Genomic DNA, 22,403 nt, shown 5'->3' with positions numbered 1-22,403 from the left:
GAAAAACTGAAGTACTGCACCCAAAACAGCTCCAGGCAGAAAAAGCTCTGGCCATTCTCTGGGGTCCAATAACTTCCTATACCAAACAACAGCAAGAAATGAACCATTTGTTTCTCTCTCACAGTTAGGAGCCTGAAACCACTTAACCACAACTCGGTTCCCACAATTAGCTATTTGAAAACACTGGAAGAAGCCCAATCTATTGATACTTTAGGAGAACAAAACCAAAGAAGGGATGTTGTTCTCCCTCCTAAGCAAAATTGATCTATTGTGGTTGGCTTCCCTTTGCCGACCTCTTTTTCTGAATTAATCAAGAAGAAATCAGCAGCAGAGGCTAATGAATGAATAGCATGGACACTGGCTGAAGAAACGGGATAAATTGTTCTGGGTATTCAGGAAGGGGCAAAAAAAAACCCCATCCAGTATCCAGTTTGGGTTAAAGAGTTTGCTTTGCAATTTTGCAATGGCCCACCCAGGCCATGCTAGCCTCGACCACAGCAAGCTCCAGTGGTGGGCCTCTTTTAATAAGGGGGCTCACACATGGCTTGAATCCATCTGCATGCGAACCAAAGAGCATTTTTTTAAAAAAATCAGGAGGCTATCTATTGTCTTTCCCTCCTGTTTTTGTTTTTGAATGCAAATATTAGACTGTTAAGAAGAACCCATTTGAGCTGTTAGGACAGCCTAACGACAGCTTCCTCCATTACCGGTTAATAGGATCACTCTTCCTCTCTTTTCTAAGTTGTACCCCTGTGGAGAATGTTCTGGTGCCTGCTATGCCATTCCCCATTTCTGTAGCCATTTGGAGAATAAACAAAAGAGAGGGAGTATGGAGGGAGGACAGAGCCTGCAGCAGAATATTAGTGCTTGTTCTATGATGGACAGGCAAGACTGCAGATGCTCTGAGTTTAACAAAAATGAGAAATTTTATACCTCATATTTTGCAGCAAGAAATGAAGGAAGTTGGTGATGCTGATGAATTATGAAGTTAGATCGTTAGTGCATCTAGCTCAGTACTGTCTGTTCTGTCTAGTAGCAACTCTCCTGGGTCTCAAATGGAGGAAGACCTTTTAACCAACAGTGACTGGGAATTGGGTTACCAACTCCAGGCTGGGAATTTTTTGGAGATTTGGGGGTATAGCTAGGGAGTGGAGTTTGGGGACAGATCTCAGCAGGGAATAATGCCATATCTACTGTTCAACCCAGCCTTTTCCTCCAGGGAACTGGAGAGAAGTTGTAATTCTGGGAGATCTCTAAGCCCTACCTGGAGGTTGGCAACTATACTGGGACTGATCTATATGCACTCAGTATTAAACCATTGCATTTCACCATCAGCATTTGTATAGCACTGAGTGACTTCATGGCAGAAGTAAGAGTCAAACTTGGGGCTTCTGGATTTGGAGCTCATTCCCTTACCTACTATTCAAGAAACTGAACTGTGTAAATTAAATAAGTGTGCGTGACTGCTCTTCTTTTACATACTTTATTCAACTTCCTTTGCTAGTCATGTGAGGGAGCAGAGGGCAAAGTAGCAAAAATACTGGCCCCTGGGAATCTTCTACAAGACCCTCTTGGCAACTAAGATTTCAACCATCTTGCCAGCCTGCTTTCAAGCTAAATTCCCTAGAGATGTCCCAGCAGGTTGTTTTCATTGTTTAACAAGTTTTCTTTGCAAAAGCCTCCACTGAAACTAAGCCAGCATCAAGATTCCAAAGCTGGAAGTTTGTAATTAAATCTCATGCAGAAATCTATTATGGAGGCTGCCTTCTGATTCCCCTCTCCTCTGCCTGCCCATCCTGCAAACTGATACCAAAGTCCAAATCTATGCTAGACATTTGTCACCAAAATGGGATAATCTCAGGGACAGGAACTAAAAGGTTATCAGCCTAGAAAGATCATTCAGGATACATGGGTGTGCCTCCCCAGGCATAAGGGGTAACAACACACACCTGCGCTCTTCCCCAGCATTTGGCCTTCTGCCCATGGCAGTCTTGTTGAGAATCAGGGATGTGGGTTTCTGCTGTTTTAGACATTAGTGCTGCTGCGGAAGTTGGAGAAAGTGATGAGCTTCCCAGGGCTGGAAAACAGCCACTGATCCCAGGGAATGCTCTTCTTTCCCAGCTGCTTGTCCCATTAGCTTCCCCACCACCACTTTGCATCCCAGGCTAATGCCTCACTCAACTCAGTCTCTTTGCAGAAGAATGCTAAACAGAATTGTATGGGAATTCAGGCTGGAACTGCCCAATAGGCAGTGCTGTGTATATTCTATGCTAAAAATAATCCCCGTATCCATATTCTGTGCCCAGAAAAGTAGGATTCTGCAACCTGCATGAATGTGCAAACTGAGCTTGGCAGGATTTCCCTTATGTATTGTCAGCACCAGTAGAGGAATATGCCCTTCCATTTATTTTAGCTATTTTCCTCCTGCACCAATACTTGGTTCTTAAAGTAACTTACATTAGGAGTTTTATAACATACATATTTTTTAAAAAAACACACTAACCATAGCACTAAAAGACAGACAAAAAAGGCTTTAAAAATAACACCAGCAGGGATAGTAGTGGGAAGTAATCAATAAAAAGTAAGAATGTTATCAGCAGTGTACTCAAAAACAGGTAGCACAAAGATATCATATGACATCTTCTCATAAATCATTTTTAAGAAGACAGACAAGCAGGAAACAGTGCATGCAGCGGGGAGGGGAATGAACAAATTAACAGAATGCCCACGGAGAATGTTCAGTCTTGACCCAAGCTTGAAAATCCACAGGACTCATTACTGGTCAAATGGGTGTGGGGAGGGCAATCGTGACACTACAGCAGAGAATGTGTTCTTCCCTGTGGCCACCCACCCTAATTCACAAGGATCACTTAGAGACGGGTGGCTTGCTCTGACTTGGATGTGGAAAGCAAGTTTTTCCCAGCTTCCCACACTTTTCAGATTTTCTCCATCTCTCCTGCAATCTTTCCCAAACCTGCTTTGCTGTCATGTTTTGGGGAAAATCACAGCACAGCTGGGGTGGCACCCATGTGGTTGGGAAAATCTGCATCTTCCCAATCCCATCCATTCAGGTTCCATTTTCTTTGCCCCACTTCCCCAGGGTGGCCATCCCTCCCCCCTGCCTGCCACCAGAGGGCTTAAAAAAAACAGCAATTGATGTTTCATTATAATGTTATAGCCATCTGTCTCTCTCAGGTTCTCTAAATTCTCAGCCCTACTCCAAGCATGGGAAACTAACAAGACCTAACAAGTGTACAACTAGCTGGGTTTAGTCACTGCCTTTGTAGGAGACAGTTGTGCTACTCTGGTTCTACAGGGCAGGCAAACTAAAAAACATTAGCCAATCATGAGAAGAAAGAAGAGGGACTTCTCTCTGTGTGCATCTGTGTGTACATTGCTGTGCTGCAGATCTATCTCACTCCTTGGTTGCATCTGCCAACCATCCTCCATCCACACTCACTGTTATTGCCTTGTTTTGCCTGTTGCAGACTGGAACTGCTGACATTTCACTGTGAGGTTATGGAACAACTTGCACATGAGGAATGATTTGCCTGTTGATGGCACATATGGAGTCTAGGGATCTATGCACAGCCAAAAGCCTCTCCAGCAGGCAGAGATGACTCTTGCTTTTAAAGGAGGAGAACTGAAGTAAGTGGAAGGTTTGAGGGGGAGAATTTTCAAAGAGTCTTTCTACATTTATGAAACATACTTGCAAAGTTTGCAAAGTGCATATGTAGGAAGGAGAGTGGTATCCTTGACACAGGATTTTTTTGCTTAATGTATAAGTGAGCAGAACTATAGCACAAACCTACAGGATAGCTTTACACTAAAGATTAGATTTACAGTGCAATCCTATGCAGAGGTATGCCACTTTAAATCAATGGATTTCAATGGTCTTACTCGGCATAGGATTGCGCTATCAATAAGCCAGCTCACAAATTCAAGGCTAGGTTGTCCTTTTACCTGTCTCTCTATTGCTCTCTGCTTTGGGGCAGCAGGTTAGGAAGGATGCAAGAAAGAATATGATAAGTTGCCAGCCTTCAAGGCAGGTAAAGAGGAAAGCAAGAGAAAACAAGGACAAACAACCCTCTTTGAGAAATTTAGAGGGCACAGGAGTAAACTGGCACAAGTGAGCATGGCATTAAATTCAGCATGACCTGAACTAATAGTTGTGCATGAATATTGCTAAAGGACCCCATTCTTAGTCTGCATTTGCAGCACAAGCACACACATCTATGAGTGTGACAGCACACACTTTCCGTCACTCCCTTGACTGCTCATATCTTCTGCTCTGAGAGGCTGGAATGTTTTCCCCTGGACTGCCTTCAATCCTGAGCCTATAATCAAAGTCTTACATTAAAGAGCCACTCAGTTCCCCCCTCCCTGCTTCCCTGTGCAAACAAGCCTCAGCAGTTGGCAATAAAGAGGTACTCTTTTTTGACTCCTCAGATCCCCTCCTTTGAGGCCTCCTGCCAGAGTCCCGTGGCTCCAAGGCCACATGGACCACAACTCCAAACTTCTGATGCTGGAGGGAAAGAAAGAGATCCTTTGTAGACCTATAAAAATAAAAACCTCAACAACAAAACTTTTTGCAGTTGGATGGATTCTGCCCCCCCCCCCCCCCACAATGCCCTGGCCTTTCTCTGCAAGCGTGGTGAAACATCTGACAGAAGAATGATCTACCAAACAGCTAATGGGAGCTAAGTAAACTAATCAGAGGCTTTCATTTACAAGGCTGGACCGAAATGAGACAGATGGGTTTGTTTTTTTTCCATTTTGCAAAAAGAGTCCCTCTACACACAAAAATACCTGCCCCCTTTAGGAATTTTACTGGGGAGTCCTGCAAATAGGATGAAAATATTTCCCCCCCCCTCATATTCCTAGAAATTCCTGTTTGATCCTCAAAGTATTAACAGGGACAAAGTTCAAACAGTCCTATTTATCTACTAGGTGGAATGTCCAAACCATGCCAATCAAGAATATATAGTTCAGGGCTTATATATGAGTACCAACACTTTTTAAAAACAAAAATAGCACTGGCAGTCACATATGATATAGACAGCTTTGCATATGTGGAGTATGATCAGAGCTGAGAATTCAAGGAGAATCTTTGAAAATCAAGAATAATTCAGAAAATAATAAATCTAGAAGGGAAATTCCTATGAAGGGGTTGCTGATGTTAGGCTAGATGATCGCAAAGGTGAAGCTGTGTTAATCTTTTGTAGTGAAATAAGAAACCAAAGTCCAGGGGCTAACAACACTTATTTCAATATGAGTTTCCATGAGTCACAGCTCACTTCTTCAGATATGTGAAGGGGAGATCATATAGGGAATTCTTCTTATTAAGAAGATTTGGGGGGGGGGAGGGTAAGTTAGGCAGAGAATATGATCTTCCCTTCACATATCTGAAGAAGAGAGTTCTTCTGACTCGCAAAAGCTCATATTGAATAGATGCTTTCAGGTGCCACTGATTTTTCCCCTGTATTTAGTCTAAGACAGCGTTTTTCAAACTGTGTTGCAGGGAAGTTTAAGGTCTCTCATAAGTTTATCCAGAGATTTTCAGGCACTAGTAACAGCAGATAAAAATCTCTGAAGGGGAGCCTAGATTCTCATCACCAATCTCCTCCCATGATGAGTGGCTGTGGTTTTGAGGTGACTTCCTGTGGAGCAAGCACTAACAAAAGTTTCACCAGGCCTAGCCAGCCCCTCATGAAAACTGACCCTAACATGCTCCCCAAAATACTCGGCCACCAGCAAAAGATTCCCCAGAGAATGCATTCATGCAAAAAGGCAAACTGGAAAGCACTGGCCCTGGGGAAATGTGCTGGCAGTAAAGATCTGAAAGAAGGGCAACTTTGTTCACTCTAGCCATGGAGGAATAGCTCCAACCCACCTGTTGGCAGGAGAATGTCAAATTCAAGAGAACAATCTCGTAACAATAAAAAGCCATGGAACAACCTGACAAAGGAAGGCTACGACTACGCGTTCTTTTTTTCCCTCGGAGGTTTTCAAGAAAAGGTTTGTCAGACAGGTGCTTTTCCTGCCTATTCTGCCTCACTGTGCTTGCTGGAGCCACAGAAGAGTGTTAGGCGTGTACAACACTCTTGTACTCCCTTCGCAACCACCATTCTGCTCAAAGAAATGCTCCTCAGCCTCTCTCATCATGTTGCCTGCATGCAGCTGTCCATCCCATAATAACAAGGTTGAATAAACATCTGTATGGGCACCTTATACTGCAGAGGAGAGTTTCAGCACGGATTCTGTAATCCTCACAAATAACAGATTTGAGAATCAAATTTAACTTTACCTTAGTGCTTACTTTCTCTCACGTCAAGCACCCCCCCCCATATGCTTGCACTGATAATATGTTCACAATTGGGAACAAGCAGTATTTTGAGTATATTTGCATCTGCACGCAGCTTTCATCACTGCATAGGCAGCCAGCCAGTAGCCAGTGTGGCAGATACCCAGATGCTGCTCGATTGCTAGGGCTGGTGGAAATGGTAATTTTCTTGGTTTTCCACTTCAGTTTTAGATGCCATGAAAGCTACCTTTCCCCATCAAGCCTGACTGGAAATCAGAATTATTCTGGATACAGGCTATCCTTTCTTTCTTTAAGGAGTCATCTACCACAGCAGGTTACTCCTATACACACGCACACTGTGGCTTGGGTTGTGGAGTAGAGCAGGCAGGGACCAGTGTACATGAGACACATATAAGCATGCTGTTAGCATCCCAAACACAGGCTGCTGAACATTTTAGACAGTTCAACAGATGTGACATGGATTTTTATTTTAAACCACTGTTTAGGATGTTTTGACACACTAGACCTGAGTGTTTGTTTTTAGGTTCTTGTGTAAACCTGCAACTCTGCATTTTTTTCAGAGTTCTAATTAAGTTACAGTTTTTATTCTTGAAGGATAACTTACGAATAAATGGCTTTATGCCCAGAATAAATCCCAGTACAAGTGGAACAGAGTTTGCAACAATTGTTTGTGGCGATGCTCAGAAGTATCTTACGTCACACGTTTAGAAGGCGCAAATCAGAAGGTTTAGTAAAGTCATGTCTTGGCTTATTTCATAGCTTCTGTATAAACTGGCCACACCCTATATAACCTCTGAATCTCTCAGACTTGGAATTCACTGAAATCTGCTTCCCTCTTTTTTTGGCTAAGTAAGAAGCTTTGAAACTTAACCTGTCTTCTTAAAGGCAACTTAGCTAGAATGAAGAATAACGTGTATGCTCATATGGGATTGAATACTGTGGGGTATGTTCTGTTGAATCAGATCTAGAGTTATCAGATTACTTTAAATAAAATAAAAGTTTTAATTAATGCATTGACTGTTTATCAGCTGGGAAATACAGGGTTCTGCTGTGAATTTGGAACAAAAAAAATAAATCTCAGTATCTCCCTCAGAGATTAACAGCTGAACTCTGCTAAGATTGAATGTTTTAATCGAGAATTCAATTTATGTTTTAATCGAGCATTTGATTATTAAGCAGCACTGTGAGTACTTTGGTTACATCATGAGAAGACAAGCTCTCTGGAAAAGTCAATAATGCTAGGAAAAGTTGAAGGCAGTAGGAAAAATGGAAAATCCAAAATGAGATGGCTTGACTCAACAAAGGAAATCGCGTCCTCCAGTTTGCAAGATCTGAGCAAGTCTGTTATCGGTAGGACGTTTGGAAGGTCTTTCATTCATAGGGTCACCGTAAGTCGAACGCGACTTGATGACACATAATAACACATACACACAGATTTAGTGGTTATTACGTTGGGGCTGCCCATCACTAGTTTTAACTAGATAATGCATTAGATCCTATTTGATGAAGCAAGTAAGGCCTAGTTCAAAGGATGCTGTGGCTCCACATCATCAAGAGTACGGTCACATTTGTTTGTCAGCATAGATCATGGCCCACTGTACCCTGCTGGGCAGAATCCCAGAAGTCTTTTCTGCCTGTTAGGTTTCTGCTCCCCTTGTTCAGCTGCTGCGCTGATAAAGCTCTCCGTAAACATGCCACATTGTTCTCACCTCCTGGTCAAGCTCAGCCAGCGCCTCCTGCTGCTCTTTCCCATCCTGGTGCTTTGGAAGCTTCTGCAGGCCCTGCTTCAAAAAGGTAGGCTTCATGAGGGGGAGGAGATGGCCAAGCTGCTGCAGCTATGGGGAAAGACAAGAACTTGTGGTTAGTGGGCACCACGAGCATGTGATCAAGTGGCTCATGGTGGTTGGTGATCTGAAGCCGCCAGCCCTCATCCAGCCGCTCCTGTTCCTCTGTAAGTGGAAAGAGACTTATAATAATTGCACAGGGAATGTGGAACTGGCTGCTTTATCTCAGCAACACCTAGAAGCGCGAGTGGCTGATGCTTCACTGAGACCTAAGAATAGATATCGGGCTCTGTCTCTCTTCCCTGTCAGCCTTACAGGCTGCTATAGCGGGGCCAATGGGCCCTCTGACACAAAGGGGTTTCTGGCCTAATTCTCACAAACCAAGCTGAGGTTAAAGTGGAGGAAAGGAGAATGATATAAGCCTCTTTGGGTCCCCATTGGAAAGGTGGGGTGAAAATGAAGGAAATCAATAAGGAAATAAAGTTTTTTACCCCAGCCCTGGCTGTTTCTGGACTCTCTGAAGACTTCCCAATAAAACCTGGTATCCAACAGGCTAATCATACAGGGCAAAAGGATAGAAGTGAGAACAGATGCTTGGGTAAGTGGTTGGGTTGTGAATAAACACTGCTGGTTCGAATCCCATTACTGCTATGAGCTCAGCAGGTGGCCTTAGGTAAGGCACTCCTTTCAGCCCCCGTTCCTCAGCTGTATTGTGGGGATAATAATAACTCTGACTTTGTTCACCGCTCTGAGTGGGACAGTCCTCTGTATAGAAGAGTGGTATATAAGCGCAATTATTATTATTATTACTTTTCATGTTAAAGAAATGCAAAGGAGGTAAGTTGGACTCCTCCCAGGCTGTTTGTAGAGCGGGCGGCCCTGAAGCGATGCAGCTGTGCTGTGAGCCAAGTGGTCCACTCAAGTAGCGGCTTGTCGTGCCTCTCCCAGCTTCTCCTTCCATCCCCCAATAGGTTTGTTGTTTTTATGAACTGGTGACTCAGGAGTGCCTGTCGGAGCTCTCTTGTCCAACAGCAAGACTAACCCGTTCTGCTGGCAAACAACTGCTCAGAATCCAACTGAATATACTCAGAATGTTAGCTTTGGACAGGAAATTCCAGAACCCCCACAAAATACTAAAATCTTCTGCTCTGGAGAGCAGAGATAGACTGCAGTCTACACAGAAACACAATTGTGAACTGGCTGTGGCTTCTGTTGCAGCTTGTTGCACAACTGAGCCCCAACCGAGTGGTGTAATTTCTAGGCCTCCTCTAGAACTGTCCCACACAGACACAAACAGTGCTTTTTCTTAACTTCTGCCAACTCGCTACTGGGAGAGTATAAAGCAAAACGAACAGCAGGTTACATCGAAGATCAGGATTCCTGAATACTATGTAATAAAAAGAAGCACTTACAATAATGCTTTACAACACTCTATAAGGTAAACCAGTAAAAAGTGATATAACAGAACAGTGGCTTGCCTAGAACCCCTGAATTTCAGGGTCTTTTCACGTGTTTTTTTCATGTGGCTTAACTGCCGACGTGCACTGCTTTTTCTCTGCGCTTTCTCACATTCTCCTTTTCCATTTGCTGCCCTTTTTTGTTTTCACAAACTGGATCAAAGGTGCTGAGAGAAAGCACAGAGAAGCCACAAGGGAAAAACAGAAAAACAACAAATGGAAGACAAAGACATGAGGAACTTTGGAGAAAAACCGCTGGAGGTTGGCACCCAAAGCACCTCCATGTCAAAAGACTCTCAGTGCAATCCTAAGCAGAGTTACACTCTTTTAAGTCCAATGAACCCAATGGGCATAGATTGCAGTGTTTGAGGCTGAGGAGGTGAGATTTCAACTAGGCGTTTCCTGGCTGGCACTCTTTACCTCTGTGCTACATCAGTATCACTAGCGATATTGATCACTATCATTATCAGTAGAGGACATACTTGCTGCTTGCTCTCTTGCACAGCATTTTACACTGCTCTGACAGGGATGGAAAGCAAGTGCATGTGCAAGCGGGGCCGGTGGTGGCTGCACCAGTGCCGAGATCCTTAAACCTACTCCTGTGAGCGATGACGTGTTGACAGAGCAGCGGATCATAGGATCAGTTCCTAAGACCATTTAAATCCAAGGATTCTGACCTAGCTGGTAGGTGGGATTGCAGCCACGGACAACAGAAGGTGTTCAGTAAGCTGAAGGGGACCAAGGAAATCTCTGCTGTTCTTGGGCACAAACAGGGATCTAATGCTGGCAAAAGGACTGAGAGGGATAAGGAACTAAGAAGGGTGAGAGGAGAGAAAGGAAAGCTGAAGACAGACATATTAAAAAACAGCTCACAGCAAATTCTTCAGCTGTGGCATGGACCCAGCTTCCCCGATTTCACAACCAAAAATGAGAGATGTGCAATCATAGCAAATTGGATGCTGGCGCAGCTGCCTTGCCCCTCCCACCATGCTTCGGGCACACCGCCTGCCTTTCCAGAATTTATTTTTAAAAGCCCTGCATGAACATTTGTGCTTTTATCTATCCATTTGTTGCCTTATTAATTTTAAAAAGTGCAAAATTGCAAACACACACATAACCCCCACGTCCTACACAGCTGTTGCATGTGAGCAAGTAATGTGCCTTCTGGGCCTCGGTAGGTGGAAGGCCTGAGGCTGTTCCAATGATGGGCCTGGCAAAGCAGCCCCTTCTTGAGTGACTCATAGGAGCCTTTCCAAAAGGCTTATTGCTACAAGAGAGGGCAACAGCTGAAGCTCAGTTCTAGCTCTACTGGTTTCCCTTCCTTTGGGTCTCTCCTCAGCCAGGGCTGGTGAATCGTCTCACCCATCTCTTAACAGTTAACACCCCTATATTTTCAGCTATCCTAATGCAATTGCCACAGCAGGAGGAATAAGCAGGGATCCTGTGGCAGCTTAAGGATGAGCCACAGTTTATTCCAGCATAAGGACTGAAGAGAAAAGTCTCTCTTGCTCATCCGAGGACTGGCAGCCCCATGGACTTGGGGTTGCTATACTGTCTAGTATAACCCAGGTAAAATCACATGGGTGTACGAAGCTGCCCTCCTATGGACGGAAAACACTGGTCTGTCAAGGTCAATCTTATCTACTCTGACTGGCAGTGGCTTGCCAAGGTCTCAGGTAGAGGTCTTTCCTGTCACTGGCCATCTGACTCTTTTGCAGGGGTGATGGGGATTGAACATGGGACCTTCATGCAGGGCACACGCTCTGCCACTGAGCCCTATCCCTATCCTTTGATATCCACCCAAGAGTACAAGGGCAGCATCACAACAGAGACCAAAGTTCCCATGTGAACATGCACTTACTTTCCAGGGGAGACACAGGAGAGAAGAAATGCATGGAAAATATGCTGTGCCATTAGCAGGAGCATTCTCTCTCTCTCCCTCCTCTCCCTCTCTCGCCCCCCCCCCATGTAAATAACACTACAGCCCAGGAAACACTTCTCAACCCCTATAAGGACCTGCTACAAATCTCCCAGGCCCATCCTTTAGACTTGGTCTCGCCTGTGCTGGTCTGTGTTGCTTGGGCCTCCCAAACAACAGCTCTGTAACCTGCCACCAATGCTCCTGCTCTGGCTTTTCAAGCCTAAAAAGGAAATGGTACAGCAAGAGGATGGAACAGAGCCAATCCCCGCCAGTCCTCAAGAGAGCAGAAAAGGACACTCAGAAAGACAGCCTCTGTTCCTAGCCAGGCCTGACCTTCTGTAGGATGGGGTGTGGGTTTCTTCTGAAAGGGATCGATTCATGTGACATTGACCCTGAACAACAATTCCTTGACCACATCTGTGTCTCCCATTGAAATGGCACGAAGGAAGGGGGAGTGATGTGGGTGCCAAATCCAGATTCCAAAAAATGTCTCCTATTTAGACGTGATACAGTTGCTGATGCTGGCGAAGTTGAAAACTCCCACCCCACTGGAGCCTGCGAGTCTAACTCACTCTTCATAGCCACATTGGCAAAACACTATTTGATCCTGTTTTTCAGCATGTCAAACCTTGCCTCATTACTGACATTAGATCCCAAATTTTGCTGCTTGTAATAGACAAGTAGGAAGGATCTGAATGATTAGAGGATGTGCAGCATTAGTGGGGTGTGTTGTCAGGAATTTTGCTCTGCTCAATCCATGATCTGCCACACTGATGAATACACAGACAAATTAACACCTCTCAGAATTGTGCATTGTGTGTATGTTTCTGCCTTCTGAACCTGCACACCATGAATCAACACAGCAGTCTCTTTTGACCGGAATTTGAAAAGCTGCTGTGAACTTCACAAGGATCAGGGAAAGGGGGAGCAGAAAACTTTATGACACTAACAGAGCAAGCCCCCCCCCCCAATGTGGTGCCCATGGATGCCATGGTACTTGCCAACACCTTGACTGGTGCCCGCCAAGTGTTTTTATAAAGTGGGTGAGGAGCCAGGTGTGGTTTTTGCACAGCAGGGCTTCTCATTGGACACTGGAGATTTGATTGGCTTTCTAGATTTTTTTAAAAAAAATATTGCTTTGGCAGCAGCTGTCACCACAACACAAATATTTCCTGCTTACTGTACATGAAGCACTGACTTCAGTTTCCATCTGATTATTACAGGTAGGTTTGAGAACTCCCAGCTCCAGATCTGGCAATGGGTTGCTTAGCTCGCCTGCTGCACCAACCTGGCCTGGAAACCAGGTGACTTGTAGAAACTCCGTTGCTATGCCTCCCCTCCCCCTCAAAAAAACCATGTGCAAACTTGCCCTTGTAAAAAAACTATTCCTCCTTATATGGCTGACTCTCCTTTCCTGCCTCCAAAGCACTTCCACTCTGCATAACCCCATTGTGGGTTTGGATGTTAACAAATCAGCAGAAATTTTGTTTCAACAGAGCATGGGAGGATGGGGGGGGGGAGGAGAGAGAAAGCAATCTGTCAGATCTCTTCTCCACTCACGTCCATTCCCTTCGCTCCCCATTGTGCTTGCTGATTGCTGATTCTTCTCCCTTAAAAAGAAGCCAGGGAGGATATTTAAACAATAGCTTAGTTGCAAGGGATGAATCACTGAACGTATATATAGCTAAATATACAAAAATAAGCCGCCCACCTGCATGCCTTGCCAGAGGAGTTTCTACTGTGATGGGCTTTGAAATAAGCCAAGTTGGCAATTTTGAAATTACATTCAATTGCTGGAGCAGCAAACAAAATATACGGCTCTGCTGGGCAACTAATTTTTTAATGGGGGCAATATATATTTTGAACTGAGCAAGGTCTGAACTGCCAACAACATTGGCTTTGTCGGATCCACTCACTCTTGTGGACGCCAAGCCACAAAGGACTCCTTAACCCTCTCTTCCCCAATATGTGGAACAACACGTCCCCCACCCCCCATTTTAGGGGCAAACCAAAGCCACAAAGACCGTCAATCTCTAAAAGGTAGTTGGATATACGTACATCTCCAGTATGGATCAGGGCCACTTGGAGAGTAGAGAGGAGGTTTAAACCAACCCCTAGTCTTTTCACTAACTGAAACTGGGATCTCTGGGCTCCTTAGCATTTTCAGGGGGAGGAGATGTTTCTCATTCCTGTGAATGAGCCATGACACAAGCAAATGAAAATGAGCTGCTGATGTGCATAAGAAGGAGAAGACAAAGCCGCTCATTGTTGTTGGGGGGGGGGGGGAGTTAATGGGCTGTGGCTCAGTGGTAGAGAGAGAAGGTCCGAGGTTCAAATCCCAGCAACTCCAGTGAAAAAGATCAGGTAGTAGGTGAAGTGCAAAACCTCCCCCTGGGATCTTAAGAGTGCTATGGCCCCTCAGAATAGACAAAGCTGATCTTGACGGATCAAGGGTCTCACTCAGAAGATAGCAGCTACATGTGTTCATGTGATGAGACCCTTATTTCATGAAGTTTCAGGTACCTAAAGGGAAGCGGGGAGGTCTTTGGGATTGGAAACTACACTGGGAAGGACAGAAGGGAAGCCTTTGGGAGCTGTATTATTTTGTTCCAAAAGAGGAAAAAATAACCTGAATTCAGCCATGGGGATACATTTTGCAAACTGAGAAAGTCTTCAACAGTTAACATGGAGGGTTCTGAAAAATCTGTTTAGTCTAGATTTTTGAATTGGGGGTGGCAGGCTGTGAGACATAAAATTACAGGAGGTGAGAGAAGCACAGCAGTAAATGAAAAGGTACAAGAAGAACCTAGAAGGGCTAGTTACCTCCCTAAATCATGTAACGGATGTCCGCAGAAAGTGCAAAAACCTGGACCTTGTGACACAAGGACAGGTTGAAATCCCAGGATGAACTGAATAATGGACCAGTTTCTATGTTCCATTCCTCCACCTCCATTATTGCAAAGGAATGGACGCATACATGTAAAAAAATGATTGTCCGTCTCAGTGGCTTTCAGTTGGTGTTCCAGAGAAATTTACTCAGAAAGTTACTCAGAGCAGCTTTTCAGGGGTTCTTCAATGACAAGATCAATCATGGCAGATGTGTTGTCTTGCCAGAGAGTTTGCCCATCACTGCTGATCATGCCAAATAGCACATTGCCACAGGGGAAGGTTGACATTTTACATGACAGGGAATGTGTAGGTTTCCTCAAAGGCTACAATAGGGCCCCGAGGGACTATTTCAGCTTAGGATACCTGTGCAGGAGGTGGTAGAAAGATGTCTCCCAATCCAAACAGGCACTCCACATGCAGGAATGGAGAACCTACAACTCACACCTGATTATTACACTGGGTGAGGATTCCAACCCAACCTGTGTAATATGCAACAGATGAAGCAGCCATCAGCCATTTGAGCTCAGTAAGCCTACCAGTATTCTGCAGTGGAAAATGTGTTCCAGAATCTTCTGAAACACGCAGGGGTTCAGTTGCAGGGTACGCAGGCATTCCTCTGCAATCCAGTTGATAGTGAAAAGGCACTCTGACCGTTGAAAACCCCTGAGCTACTTTGACTGTATCAAGAATATTCACTGAAAGGGTACTAGGTTCTCCTGGGCTCCAGCTTGCAGGATTACCTCAGAAAAATCCACATCGTCCTGCTAAGAAGCCTAGGTAGGGTTACCAACTTTGGGTTAGAAAATTCCTGGAGCTTTGGGGTGGAGTCGGGAGGGTGAGGTTTAGGGGAGAGGAGGGACCTCAGTTGGGTATAATGCCATAGAGTTTATCCTCTAAAGCAGCCATTTCTTCCAGGCGAACTGATCTCTGTCATATGGAGATCAGTTGTAATTCTGGGAGGTCTCCAGGCCCATCTGGAGGTTAGCCAACCTAGGTCTAGGAAATGGATGAAACTGAAACGAGTCCCCACTCCCCAATCCCTTCCCATATTTTCCTGCACCAACCTGGATCTCTTCTTGCCAAGGGCTTGTTGCCATGTTCATCTTTCCGAGAAGCTTTATAATGAAGCAGAGGCTCAGATTTCTCCGTAACCGCCTAGAGGATAAAAAACAGGGAACCTCAGCAACCTTGCTACTTTACAGGGCTTTGGGTGGATTCTAGCAGACCTTTTTACCTTGGACCGCCCAGGGTTAGCTCTACCATGAAGGAGGTAGCCACAGATTCCTAATGCTATAAAAATGGAGCAAATCATTTCATATATGATTCCATTATGATTGCATTATTATTAATTTTTTTGTCAGCGGGAGAACGATGGCTGCCATTTAGATTTTCAGCCTCAGGTGAGGAAACGCTCTCAGCCCAATTTTGGGACTGCTCCCTCTTTCACCCTTCTTTTGGGAACTGTCAGGCACCCAGCACAACTTCATTTTCATGAGGCTTGCACCAGGATAACTTCTCAGTGGAATGTGTACCATATTTATTAGTGGGAAGGGAGGAAAGTGATATTTTGATCCTTCTCTTTGAGAAGGGAAACTATGCAGAGAATGGAACAGTGGTGCAGCCCCAAACCCCCTGCTTCATCACTCGCCTGTGTTCCTTCTCTCACTCGCTCTCAGCTTGATATGCTGTTCCTCCTATTATGCCACCACTACAGATGTATCCTGTTTCCATCTGTTGCTCCCAAGAGCAACAGAAAGCCTCTGGTTGCAGCATGAGAACGAAACACTTTTGTGCCACCACCAGGTCACTCTTCATCAACCTGGCATAGACCTGACAGCCTTGGCTCTTCCCCACCATTTGCTCAAAGACAAAGTCATAAGACAATCTGTAAGTATCCAAACCTCAATCAGCAGCATTTTAATTAAACCAGCTATCCATGCTCCAACAACACAAATTGGCATCGCTGGCACTGGCAATTTGGGATCACTGTGCCAGTGATTTTAAAACAAGCCTCATTCTGCCTAAAGCTGGCTTTGGGGAAGCAGAAGGATCTGTTCTCAGAGGGCCTGTGTGCCCCAGAACAAAAGCTGCATCGGCTCTCAGAGGCTGATTCGGGAGTCAAATGCTATGCATTATGAGCTCAGCTCTCCATCAGGCACAGAGTCTACACAGTTAAGTGTTTGCAGACCTTGGATACATGGGAACACCTTTTCCCTGGATTTAAATTCGAGATGTACAATGTTGTTACACTTGGAAAGATGAATGTAAATTTTGACAATCAGCTCCCAGAACAATGGGTAGCCATCCTTCTTGCAATTGCAGGGTGGTCCAGTTAATGTTGCCTCCTGGCATCCAACCACCTCCTTTGCTCAGTTGGTCAGGGTTCAAGATTGAGTCTAGTGCTGTGGATAGAGTAATGTTTCGGGGATCCTCCCCACACCTGTCAGTTATAGTGCTGTAGATCCTCCCTCTCTTCCTTGGAAGGATGTCACTGCCCATATATTAGGTCCCCGTTGGAAGGAACAGGACATAGTCACCTTGCTGAAGCCAAGCAGGCCTGGATCTGCTCAGGAACTAAATGGGAGGCCTCCTGAAAATCCTATGTATGTTGCTTTGAAGCCCATGAAAGAAGGAGGATATAAATGGCTGCCTCCACACAGAGGTTTTGCTCTGGGCCGTTTCCACACGGCTTACCTTTTGCTGGGATGCAGCATGTTCTCGCGTGAAATGCCAGGAAGACACTGTTATCACGCAATTTCACGTGAGATCACACTGTTATCGCACGAGATCATGCTGCATCCCGGCAAAAGGTAAGCCATGTGGAAATGGACCTGGTTTGGCATTCAAACCAGAGTGGAGTTTTTGGCACATCCACACCATGTCATCAGCTAATCGTCTGATTGTTGTTTTTTCCCACTTTTCTGTGATCTTTCCCAAACCTTATATCAAAAAGGATATTGCAAAGCTGGGAAAAATGAAGAGGACAACCAAGATGATTTAAGAGTCAGAGCATCTTTCCTGAAAGAAAAGACTGAAGAGTTTGGGATCTTTCAGTCTATAAAAAACAGGGCTAAGGGGAAGCATGATAAAGGCTTATAAAATTATGCATGGGGTAGAGAAAGTAGATAGAGCTTTTTCTCCCTCTCCCATAACACTAGATTTGGGTGCACCAATTAATTTGATAGGCAATTGATTCAGAGAAAAGAAAATGCTACTTTACTCAACAAGTAATTAAATGCAGAATTCACTGCCAGTGGACATAGTGATAGCCATGAGCGTAGATGGCTGTAGACAGATTCATGAAGGATAGGTCCATCAGCAGCTGCTAGCTGTGATGACTAAAGGAAACTTCATATACAGTGGCAGCAAATCTCTGAATACCAATGCTAGGAAACAGCATGAGGGAAAGACCTTGGCTGCCATGCCATTTTGTTGGTATACCTGTTTGACTGGCTGGCCAGTGCATGAAACAGAGTGGTCTGATCCAGCAGAGTTCTTCTTATGTTCTTAGCCTGATCTGGTACAAAGTATGTGTCCCATTGCCCCTGCAATGAAATCTATAAGGAGTGTTGTTGTCCCTGTGTGGAAGCAGCCAATGTTACAACCAAATTCATGTTGTCAGAGAAAGCTGGAATCTGTGCTGCATGAGCTCTTCCTGCTCTCACCTGTATCAAATGATAGATTCATCCGACACAGAGGCTAGGAGTGAAGAAAGATGTAATATTAAAAAGAAAGAGGACTCACAGCAAGTTCCAGCTTTCTCCCGGCTTTGCAATTTGTACCATAGACCTGCACAAATTGGGGGGGGGGGGGCTTGTGAGGAGTGGAAGGGGGTGGTTAGGGAAATAATCAACTGGGAAATCTTCCTTCCACCCCCACCCAGTGGTGTAATAATGTGGGATTGCTGAGTTCCAGTGCTATAGTCTTCTCCTCATTTATAGTGCCATCCTAAATAGAATTAAACACTTAAAGTCAATGAGCTTAGGGTCAAGCTAGAAGTGTAGGTTTTTAAAGAGCTGGATCTGAGTTCCCCAGACCCAGCTGGGGGTCCCTGCAGCCTCACAGAACTGTTGCGGAATGATTGTTAAAAAATAAAAGAGAGCCCAAATAGCCTCACAATGTCTCTGCAGGGGGAGGAGGGGCTACTCCACCTCCCCAAGCTATTTCCCCATGTCAAAATATCAGGGGAGGATTTTTCCCCTTCACATGGAGTATTCTGTGCACAGGGAGCAGTAAAAACAGCAGGAGGAAAAACTCCCCCCTTCCTATTTTGACACAGGGAAATGTCTTGAGGGGTGAGGGAGGAACCCTTCCTCCCCCCACAGTGGTGTTCTGACTTCTGAGGCCATTTGGGCTCTCCTTTATTTTTTTAACAGCCATTCCTCAAAGCTGCTGTGTGGCTGCAGGGAACTCAAGTTGGGTCTAGGGAACGCAGACCCAGCTCTTTAAAAACCTGCACATCTAGCTTGATCCTTAGAAGGCTATAGTGGATGGCACTGCTAGCCCTAAATCTAAGAAATCTACTGTCACAGTGAAATGGTCCCATAGTGCTAAGTGTTGAGTACACTCTGCTGTACATTTCCAAACATGCGCAGTATGCTGTGGAAGAAGGGTATTTTGGAGTACAGTACATCTCCTGACCCTAATTTTATCCCCTTCCTGCAGTTCCAGGACAACTTTTAAAGAGTACTAGGGCGTGGTGTAATTAATTAGGATCAAAAGAAATCCTTTTCCTCTGATCCTAATTAATTCTCACCCCACCTAAGACTCTTTTAGCTTCCAAGTGGTTAGACTCCCAGCAACCTAGGTCTCGTACACACGGGTTGTTTGCTCTGGCTTGGATGTTTTCTGGAAGCAGTTTTTTCCCCTCACACTTTCCCTCAGTATTGTGATGCTCCAGAGCTTTCCCCTTCTTTTCTGCAGTCTCAAACTTGCTTTGCTGCAATATTTTGGGAAAGATCACAGCAAAACTGAACTGACACCCATGTGTATGGGATAGTCTGGGTCTTCCCAGTCCCACTCACATTGATGACATTTTCCCTGCCCAGTCCCAGTCCCCCATGGTAGCAATTTCCCAACTATCCCTAGAGTGTCTTTTTAAGAAAGCTTCTAGCCACATTTGTTGCAGATATTTGCATTTCTCCTTATATCTCTGCAGAGGAAGGGTCTAAAAATTTACTTAAAAAATTAAAACCTGGAAGTTTCGAGAACTTGATAGACAGATTGTTATAACGTTATAATGATATAATATGTCAACTGACTTTTTAAGAAAAGCCCTTCAGGGCTAGGGAAAATGGCAAGTAGAGGAGACTGGGTAGGGAAAATTCTGGGAAAGCTGCCATACGTAAGCCCCATTGCCACTGCATTGGGGAAACAATGCAAAGCCATTGTCATGTTTAAAACACCACTGACTGACTGACTGTCTGTCTGTGTGTGTGTGTGTGTGTGTGTGTGTGTGTGTGTGTGTGTGTGTGTGTGTGTGTGTGTGGTAATGCACATGTGTTGTATTATTTGAGCTGTTTGCATTTTTTCTGTTTTTAAGCATTTCCAAGCATATTTTTCTGCATACCTAGGGATTCCCCAGCTATGCAGAAATCCCTCCTTTGTCTGTCGGTGACCACATTTTGGTGCCGTATTGATAGACGCAGAATTGTCATTTGTTTATAGGAGTGACGATTACCAAATCAAAACTTGATTCAGCAGTCAGCCTGGCTCTTTCCTCCACATGGCAGAAGGGCTATTTAGAACAAATCTAAACTGTATCATGAATTCTACAATTCACTTTATTAAAATTAACAAAACTGCCCTAGGAACTAGGAAGCAAAGAAGGTGAGTTCATGATATTACAGACACTAGTCAATCAAACAATCTAAAATTGGTTTCTGCTTCAAACTTGGAGAAGCGTTTTCAAAAAGTCCCCCCCCCCACACACTCTAGATATAACAAAGTGAATCTAAACAGAAAAAGGTGAGGTTGCATATCAAACTGACTGTCCTGCTCCAAAACACTATGTCTGTCTTAACTTTTAATTCTTTGGAACATACTTCAGTGGACCTTTGCAGCAAATACTTTGAGAATCACCAAACTAAGTAATTCTTCTGTAGCAGATCTCTGAGCAAAGCAGAAAATTCCACAGAACACCTTGTATGACATTTACTTATAACAAGCTAAGTCAGAAGGGCTTGGAGAGTCTTGAAGCTGCTAGATATTTAAATTATAATGTGATGATTCCCCTTCAGAGGTATTCCAGGCTGCTACAGAGATGGCCCTTCTGTGTTCCTCTGATGAGAGTATGTGTACACAACACATGACCTTTTTTGTATGATGTGTAAATATAAGCAGCTGCATCTACAATCCTGCAACTATAAGCACCACTTCACTTATTCCTGAGAACTTGTTACATGCAATTTTTTTAGTATATGTACATGGTCCAATTTACCTAGAGATTTCACTTGCTCAACTATCCCTCACTAGCAAATTATACAGAAACAGCATTTTGTGATGCATAAAGAAGCCCTATTAAGTCCTCTGCTTTACTTCTAAGCACTACAAACAGTGCCTTACAAAGGACATACCCTGACCAAAGTTAAGCCCCTCCAAGTCCTGTTAATTTCAAGAGGAAACGCATCGCTTGATCCTTTGCAGTTAAGCAGTCTTCAGCCCACTAAAATCCATAAATTTATGTTTGCCTAACCCCTACCAAGGCCGTTTCCACACAGTTTGCCTTATTCTGCAAAATAGCGAAATCTCGCACGAAATCTCACGAGAAGACGCTGTTATCATGCAAGAAGATGCTTTTAGTGCACGAGAAGACGCTGTTATTGCGTCTTCTCGCGCACTAAAAGCATCTTCTTGCATGATAACAGCGTCTTCTCGCGAGATTTCGCACGAGATTTTGCTATTTTGCAGAATAAGGTAAGCCGTGTGGAAACGGCCCATGTTTGGTGTAATGGTTAAGAGCGCAGGACTCTAATCTGGAGAACTGTGTTTGATTCCCCACTCCTCCACTTGTAGCCAGCTGGGTGACCTTGGGTCAGTTACAGCTTCTATTAGCTCTCTCTGCTCCACCCACCTCACAGGGTGATTGTTGTTGTGATGATAATGATAACATACTTTGTAAACCGCTCTGAGTGGGTGTTAAGTCATCCTGAAGGGCAGTATATAAATTGAATGTTGTTGTTGTTGTTATTTCAGGGATACATGGCTTCTTTCCAGGATATATTAGATGGAAATGTTCAGAATGGACATCTTGCCTGAGTTAGCATCTCTAGGGTACATAAGTATACAATGTCTCTGAGAAAATTCTTTATTGATAAAGAGGGAACGGATCAGAAATAGCAGCCAATATAGTCAGGGGAAGTCCCAGGGCAGAGTCAATGCAAGTCCAGAATCTAACAGGGCCGATTCCAGATGACTAACCTTGAGGCGCTTCAAGGTTAGCGATGCGCTTGTGATGACGCGCAAAACTCGCGCGAGGAAACGCGATGTTTCACATTTTCCCCGTCGCGATCCGGAAGAGGACGGCATGAAGCGCCTCAAGGTTAGTCATCTGGAATCAGCCCAGGTTCAGGGCCCCCAAAGCCTTTTCTTCTTCGCTTCTACCTTTCAAGACTGACACAGCCTCACTATTTCCTCAAACCCACATCTGAATGCTTTTAAAATCCAGGGAGTCCCACAGTTTTCAAGCAGCTCAGCTTGCTAGCCAGAAGATCCATCAACTCAACAGAACAGTCACTTAATCAACCCAAAGTACTCCCATTAATTAGGGACCCCCTCCTTAAACAGCTCATTGCTACAACAGGGTGGTGCTCCCACAAGTCTCATGACAGTCTGCCCACAACAGTGGCATAAAGATCTGCTGCTCCCATGGAGTGATGTCAGAAAAGCATTGAGGTTATATTTTTGTTGTTTTCCATTTTAGACTTGCAAGACTTTGTGGAGTTCTTTGGCTTTCACTGAACCATAAAGAACCTTTAAGAGCTGGAAGGAATCCAGTGAATCAACTAGTTCAATCTTCTGCTCTCTGA

The 22,403-nt window shown here is 44.5% G+C and overlaps 1 protein-coding gene across 1 annotated transcript in view; it reads right to left on the bottom strand.

The window, feature by feature from the left end:
* Positions 1–22,403, bottom strand: part of FAM178B (family with sequence similarity 178 member B) — a 202,698-nt gene that overhangs the window by 65,548 nt on the left and 114,747 nt on the right. The window contains exons 6-7 of the mRNA XM_054997241.1: positions 15,441–15,531; positions 8,035–8,160 (exon numbers count right to left, since the gene is read on the bottom strand). Coding sequence (XP_054853216.1) covers positions 8,035–8,160; positions 15,441–15,531 — 217 coding nt within the window. The remainder of the gene's footprint in view (positions 1–8,034; positions 8,161–15,440; positions 15,532–22,403) is intronic.

Source organism: Eublepharis macularius, chromosome 14 (assembly GCF_028583425.1).
Source record: "Eublepharis macularius isolate TG4126 chromosome 14, MPM_Emac_v1.0, whole genome shotgun sequence".
NCBI lineage: Eukaryota > Metazoa > Chordata > Lepidosauria > Squamata > Eublepharidae > Eublepharis > Eublepharis macularius.
The sequence above is the reverse complement of the archived record's forward strand: the minus strand, read 5'-3'. Positions and strand labels throughout refer to the sequence as shown.